Source organism: Chinchilla lanigera, unplaced genomic scaffold (assembly GCF_000276665.1).
Source record: "Chinchilla lanigera isolate Chin_1 unplaced genomic scaffold, ChiLan1.0 scaffold00018, whole genome shotgun sequence".
NCBI lineage: Eukaryota > Metazoa > Chordata > Mammalia > Rodentia > Chinchillidae > Chinchilla > Chinchilla lanigera.
Window position 1 is genome coordinate 27,217,764 of NW_004955419.1, and position 7,231 is coordinate 27,224,994.

At 49.7% G+C, this 7,231-nt stretch overlaps 1 protein-coding gene across 1 annotated transcript in view; it reads left to right on the forward strand.

Annotated features, from left to right (window-relative positions):
- Positions 1–7,231, forward strand: part of Gabbr2 (gamma-aminobutyric acid (GABA) B receptor, 2) — a 369,184-nt gene that overhangs the window by 345,030 nt on the left and 16,923 nt on the right. The window contains exon 14 of the mRNA XM_005382826.2: positions 5,859–5,969. Coding sequence (XP_005382883.1) covers positions 5,859–5,969 — 111 coding nt within the window. The remainder of the gene's footprint in view (positions 1–5,858; positions 5,970–7,231) is intronic.

Genomic DNA, 7,231 nt, shown 5'->3' on the forward strand with positions numbered 1-7,231 from the left:
TTCTGGTTTCTAAAATATACTTAAGTGTTTGCCATTTCAGTCCTGCCTGCACCAGGAACAATCCTCCCTAGGCTTTCACATCTTTCTGGTCTCACACTAAGGTCAGTCACCACTTCTAAAAATCCTCCCCAGCCTAGCTGATCAGGACTTCTCAAAGGACCTTGGTGCTCTCCTGGGGAACGCTTATCACTGCTGGTGTTCACAGCTATTCTGTGTGGCTCATCAAACGTGTGTCGACTAGAATCGCGCTCCAAGGAGGCAGGTATCACACTGGTCTTCCACACCCTGTGCCCAGGATCCAGTACAGTGCATGACACATCGCAGGCACAGGAGAAATACAGACAAGTTCACTTTGAATGAAGAAATTTAGGACAAATAGAGTCCTCCCTTACTGATCCAGGCTCGTATTAACCACTGTAAGTTAACCTCCGGGTTCACTTTGTAAATGGGAGATTGAGGGCTGGGAAAGGACTTGGCCAAGGTCACCAGTGAGTCCATAGCAAGACCAAAGTCTTTGACCTTTCAGGCTGTGACGTCTTGCCCTCCCACTGGCCCATTTGTGCAGCCTGACAGTGCAAGACGTTTGCGGGGCCACTGACCTACATTATGAACGCTGCATCCTGCAGAGGGACTCGCAGGCCAGCTGCTCTCCTCTCGCTGCACAGATGAGCAAGGCTTTCCCCAGGCAGCTCCTGTGTGCCTCCGATGAGCCCTCTGACCAGAAGCCAGGTGTGAGCACTTCCGCCCTGCAGCCGGCACACAGGGACTGCCTCTGCTGGGCACAACATCTGCCAGGCAGGAAAGAGCTTTTCTCAGCTTGAGTTCAGTTGGGGGCACCAAAGCACAGCTTTTCAGAGCTCTGGGGCTTCAAGAGAAGCATAATAATTAAGTCTCTCCCCTCCGGAGACCGCGGCAGAGCCGTTCATACCCAGGATCTCCCTGGAATTTGACCCCATAATGAGCGGAGGTGGAGCAGCCTGGGGAGGCTAAGGGTGCGGGTGGGAGGTTGGGCCTCAGATGGGGCTGGGTTTAATCTCAGCTCTGAGAGGTACCACCTGGAGATCCTGGTCAAGTTATGCAACCTCTCTGTGCCTCAGTTTTTCTTATCTGTAAAATTGCTTCTTTGAGAAATACTGACGGGAGGACGGGAGCGGGGGACGGGTTTGCTGCTTCCAATCTTTGCAGTCGGGAGCTTCAGCAAGATGATGTGGGCAGAACTCTCACCCTGGCAACCTGCTCCTTGTTGCCTCTGGCCAGGCAAACTTCCATGTCCTAATGGCTGCTGTGATGGGTTGAGGCCACCCCATTCTCCCTCCGAGCCCACTGCTCAGGGAAACTCTTCTGGCCTTGCTGAAGCGGGAAATGTTGCTGCATCTGAGCCCGCAGCAGTCGCTGCGAGCTAGTAGTGCTTAACACGCACTGAGTCAATGATTGTTTCCGTAACTGCCCGCGTGAGAAACAAGGAAGAAAAACAAGAGAAAAAGTCTGTTGAAAGTCCTTGTAGGTGAATCATCCATCCTGGCCAAGAGAAGCATTCCTAAAATAGTGAAAATGCGGTCACTGGACTGAGAAGCAGGCCCGGAACCGGCCTCAGGCCCTGCGGCAACAGCCCGGCCTGGGTGCTCGGCGCTCGCTGGCTCTGCGCGGTACCCCAGCCCACACCAGGGCAGCCGCGGTTCAGTGCTCGTCGCGGCCTGGGCTCCCCTGTGGAGTGGGTGGGTCCGCCGTGGTGCTTGGAAATCCGGCCTCTTTGAAAGACAGCGAGGGCCTTCCAGAGTAGTAGCCAACGCCACCACGGCCTCACCATGTCCAGCCCTACGGAGCCACGGTAGTTGTGTCCCCTGCGCGGGCTCGAGCCGCCAGGTGGTTCTCTGGTGCCCTCTAGCGGTATTTTGGTGCACGACAATGACGCCACGTAAGCGCTCAAGCGGTGACTCCCCAACCCCGCCCTCAGGTGCTTCCCTCCCCAGAGATTAAGTGCCAGGCCACTGTGAACATCAAGCCTAAACAGAATCCTCCAGACTCAGACAAGAGGCGTGGTCTCCTCCGTTTGCTGTGGGATTCAGTACAAGAGTCACTTGGCTGTATTCACGGACTCCCCATCCCCCAGCCTCACTAGGACGGAAAGTCATAACTCCTAAAATTACCCCAAGTCCCGCGGTAGGGAGATGGGGCTGCATGCGGGCAGTGATAATGGCCAGATGCGTTGGAGACATTTCTGCGGGGAGATGTGTTGGGGGCAGTGCTGCCCATCCCCAGAACCACAGACTCCAGGAACTTTCAGGGGTCCCTGGCCTCTGCTGCCCTGCCCCTCTATGGCCCAGGTTGGGCTCCAGGTCACTGGAGTGGGGCTCAAAGGCCAGGAGTAAGAATTGGGGGCTCAGGGTTCAATGAAGACTGGAAAATAAAGGAGGGGATAAAAGGGAACCAAGTGGGAACGCTGGCACAGAGGGGAAGGACAGCACTCTCAGCAATTCTATAAAAAGTGCCCAGTGGGCTAAGGCACACTAACTTCTGTTTCACTGTTGGAAGATGTATTTTGAGGTTTAAGGAGACCTGGGGCAGGAGCAGGCAGATTACTGATACTTGAGGATTGAGCTCAGTTCTAGACCTACAGGTCAGTGGTAAACACTGCAAGCTGCAGGACCAGGGCCATTTCAAGGAGGACAACACAGGTGATGGGTCCCCCTTGGCAGAGCTCCCCTCCTAACTCAAAGAGGGTTTGGGGACTTTCTGGCCCCCGGGAAAGACAGACAGCAATGGGTAGAGGTCCAGGGGAAGGTTTGAGTTCAGTTAAAGAAGTCTGCAATATTTCATCAAAAGCCACAGGAAAGGGGCTCCCTGTCACTGCAGTGTATAAGCCAGACAGCCATTGTGAGGTTCCTGTGAATAGAGTTTTCACTTGAACAATGGTGTATGACAGCACCGGTGCTCTCTACACAGAGGATCCAAGTCCATCACAAATCACTGCCTTTCACGGTAGAACAACACAAAATCCTCATTAATGGGTTTGCTACTCATGTGTGACCGAGTGGGCCTGTGCTATTGCATTCTGTGTGGTTGTCAGGTGTTGGAGAAGCCCAGATTCTGACACTTAGGACCCAGTCCATGCTGTTCCTTAATTAAACAGAGAGTGGATGTCAGGAAACGCCCATTTCCTTCATTTCCCCTAGTAAAGTACAGCCCAGCTCCTGGAAAGGGCTTGGATAGCAGTGGAGAGAAATCTCTAGCCCAGGCCAGTGTAGCCTGAAATCTCTAGCCCACACTTAGGTTTCTAGAGATCACTTTCCCCTGCAGTGTTCTCCCCCACTGTAAAGGCCTCAGGGGACCCTGCTGTTCCCCAGCACTCTAGCCCAAGTGTGGACTCAATTCCTTTGGACCCAAATAGGTCAGGCTAAGGGTTTCCATGACTTGGAACAGCTAAAGGGAAATCAAGCCTGAGAGAGAATGCGACTGGACGCTCTGGTTACAAAGTGGCCTGAACCACGGGCCATACCCCTCCCAGCCGTCCCTGCTTCATTCTTCCTTGCCCACAAGAGTCCAGAAATTGCTCCCTCAAAGCAGGGCCTAGAAAGCAAGGCCTCAACAGAATAACTCCAACAGAATACAAACAACATCCTGAACACAGCTCTTTGACCTGCAGTGGGACCCATTCGAGAGGCAAACAGATTTGCAAAGAAATTTCCAACCTTACTTAGTAAGTTTGTTGATAGTATATCTGTGCATCAATTCTGAAACTATTTTGCGGGGTAGAGCAGGTAAGTAAATATTTTGATGTGGTTGAAAGCCAAGGTTCTCCCTGTGACAGAAGAGAGACTCAAATATGGAATGAAAAGAGGCAAGCAACAAATCTGGTGTGCCTTTAACTACATACATCTAGAAACAGATGACAGATAAATGATAGATAAGTAGGTAGATAAGTACCTAGCTGGAAAGGCTCTAGAGGTAACAATACCCTAGAACAGTGAGTACATCAAGTCCCCAGACCTTGGTTCCTAAAAACACCATTATCCACCAAGAACTGAGACTTCTCAGAGAAATGGCTAATTCCAGTGCTGGAGAAAGGAAAATGCAAAGAGAATGTGAAACATTTTATGCCAAGAAGTAAGAAAGTGCTCCAAGAATTATAGGCACATGTGGGGGAAAATGTGGGAGGCAACATGAAAGAGTTTTCCACAGTTCAAATTTGGGGAAATTTGAACATCAAGAATAATCATAGCAGTGGACTCTAAGACACTGAATTAAAATGGAGCCCATGAGTCCATGAATCAGAGGGAGGAAAAGGAAGCTCTGGTTTGCAGTAAAATGTGAAGTACCCAAATGGGAAGACAGAGCTAGCAAATCACCATTTTGCAGCTTCCAAGGTAATGGGACTCAATAGGAATCACCAATGGATGGTAAAACCCCTGAATTACTGTGTGTGGAGAACAGGATACACACACAGTTCCAAAGTAGCTCTCACAGATTATTTATTGATTACAAAGGGAAAATGGTACCTTCCAAGTAGAGAGCCCTGGCAGACATCACCTCAATCAAGTCACCACATTTAACATCACCAATAATGAGCCAAAGTGCCATCAAGTGGCCCTGACATGAAGCAGTGAGGAGACAAGGACATTACTTATGTCAGATTTCTGCCAAGAATGCATAACCCGAATCTAATCAGCACAACACACTCAGGCCATCCCAAATGGAGGGACATTCCGCAAAATAACTGAATGGGATTCTTTGGGAATTTCAATGGCATGAAAGGCCAAAGTACATGGAGGAATTGTTTGAGACTAAAGGAGAACAGAGAGACACACAGGTAAATGCAGCGCATGGTTCTGGAATGGATTCTGCTTTGGAAAAATCACATATGTCTTAAAGGATATTTGTGGATGAATTGGTAAAATTTGAAAATAGTGTATTAGATAATACTGTATACTGTTATCAGTGTTAAAATTCTGGTGTTTGGTAAGTATATGTGATTATGTAAGAAAATTTCCTCATTCTTAGGAAATGCATGCTGACATATTTTTAAGAATCAAAGGTTAGGGTATCTGCAACTTACTCCCAAATGGTTTGGAGAAACTAAATGCACAGTAGATATGGTTTCATTCTTTGTGGTATTTTCTGCTTTTGCCACCATATGGCTGGTTCTTTCCCAGTTTCCCAGTTAAAGTCCTGAGAAAGAGACAATATGATTGGCTAGGATCCTCTGTTTCACCCCTCTATGGGCTGAGCACTTTATAGTAGGAAACATTATAGATCTTTTATCAGCCTCAAGATTGGCTGCCTGGAGTCAGGTGCCTAACTCTTGTCCAATCAGCTCAGGCCCAAGATGGATCATGTGGTCCATAACATGGCTACCACCACTGCTTCCACAGTGAAGGTGGTGGGCAATGACTCCTTAGAAGGGCTTGGTAGGCCCCACACTTGACCATGCCAATATATCCTCTGTCTCTAGCTGCTCAACTTAACCAAGGAGATACCTGAAGACCTCCAGACCTAACTTTGTACCGAGGGCTCTCCCTTAGCCTTTCAACCTTACAGATGTGTGCTTGGTACCAGATCATGTGCTAAGTCCTAGGGGCACAAAGCTGACCCATTCCTAACCCTCAGGAGCACTGGCTCAAGTCAGATAGGCATGAGGGACACAGAATTGGAGTGTAGGGTCGAATTACAACTAACAAACAGAAGGCAGCCAGTGCTAATGCGGCCCAAGCCCCACACCGTGGAAACACAAGGTGGGAGTGAAAACTTCAGGGAAGTGGCACTTGCTGTGACTCATGGGAGGGAAAGGGGCCCTCGGCTAGGGGCCCAGCTGCTGCATGGTGCCATCCCATCCCTGGGGTTTCTGTTTTCTCTCTGCACAGCCGGACCCAGCAGGCCGGGATATCTCCATCCGCCCACTCCTGGAGCACTGTGAGAACACCCACATGACCATCTGGCTCGGCATCGTCTACGCCTACAAGGGGCTGCTCATGGTGGGTGCATGGCAGGAGGCAGAGCTGGGGGTCAAGTCTCTGTTGGGCCTCTTTTTCCTAGGGGCTCCCATCAACATGCAAATAAACAGAGCGCCAGTGACTAAGCACGTACTCTCTGCCAGGTCGCTTCCTTCATGTGTCTTTTCAGGTCCTACAGCAATCCTATGAGGTAGGTACATATAATAGCCCCATTTCCCTGGTAAGGACTCTGAAGCTGGTATCTTGCCAAGACCATTCAGCTAGGAAATGGCAAAGTCAATATCTTAATAGAAAGTAACCCTGAAACCTCACAACAGTCACATCCTACTCCCAGGAGCAGCAGTCTGTTGACATCCAGCAGGTTCTCACATTCCACTGGATCATCCCTAAATCTGTGGGAAGTGAACAGAATCACATCCATTTTAGGGATGAGAAAGTAAGACTCAGAGAGGCTAAATGATTTGTCAAAGCCTACCCAGTACTCCAACCTCAACCCAGCCCCTCTTTCCTCTGTAGTCATCTATTAAAATCAATGACCACATAGTAAGCCTACACTGCACAGGCAGGACTTGGAAGATCAACCGTACCCAACCTTTGCCCAGGTTAACCCTTCAGTCTTCTCTCCCACAGTCAGTGTACCCGTGCCCCTACTTAGAGGGTATCACAAGGCTCTCTCCAAAAGTTAAAGAAACTGGAATTTCTTGTGCTGCCTAAATGCATTCTTACCTACTGAGACTTCCCAGAACTATTAGTGATGACCCCGTATCCTTCAAGAGGCCACACCAAAGGGCATGTGTCAGGGTACACTAGACAAAGATTTTCTCTCACTTCGCCCGGCTGAGACTGTCTTGTGGCTTCCAGAGAGTTCTTCTGCACCTCCCATGGAAGCAAAGGACCATCGGACTATAGTGTGGACTCTTCAGGGTAGTGATCCTACCGGTGTCCAAAGGAGGTGCCCAGAGGAGGATGAGGAGGTGGAAGACTAGCAAAGGGTCCTGGACTCAGCCAGCAACACACACAGGGGACATAGTCACCAAAAACCTGGAAGAGCTGTGAGGGATGGGTAGGCCAGACTCAGCAAGAAAAACAGAGTTTTGCCGCAGGGCAGACCTCAACTCCTTGTAAAGGATTAAGGATGTGTTCCTGTCACAAGATGCATGCTGAGTTGATGACCTGAGCTTCACCCAGCCCTTGCTGAGTAAACAGAATGAAATTAGAGGGGCCAGGGATATAGTTCAGCTGCACAGTGCCTGCCTGGTAAGTGTGAGGCCCTGGGTTCAATT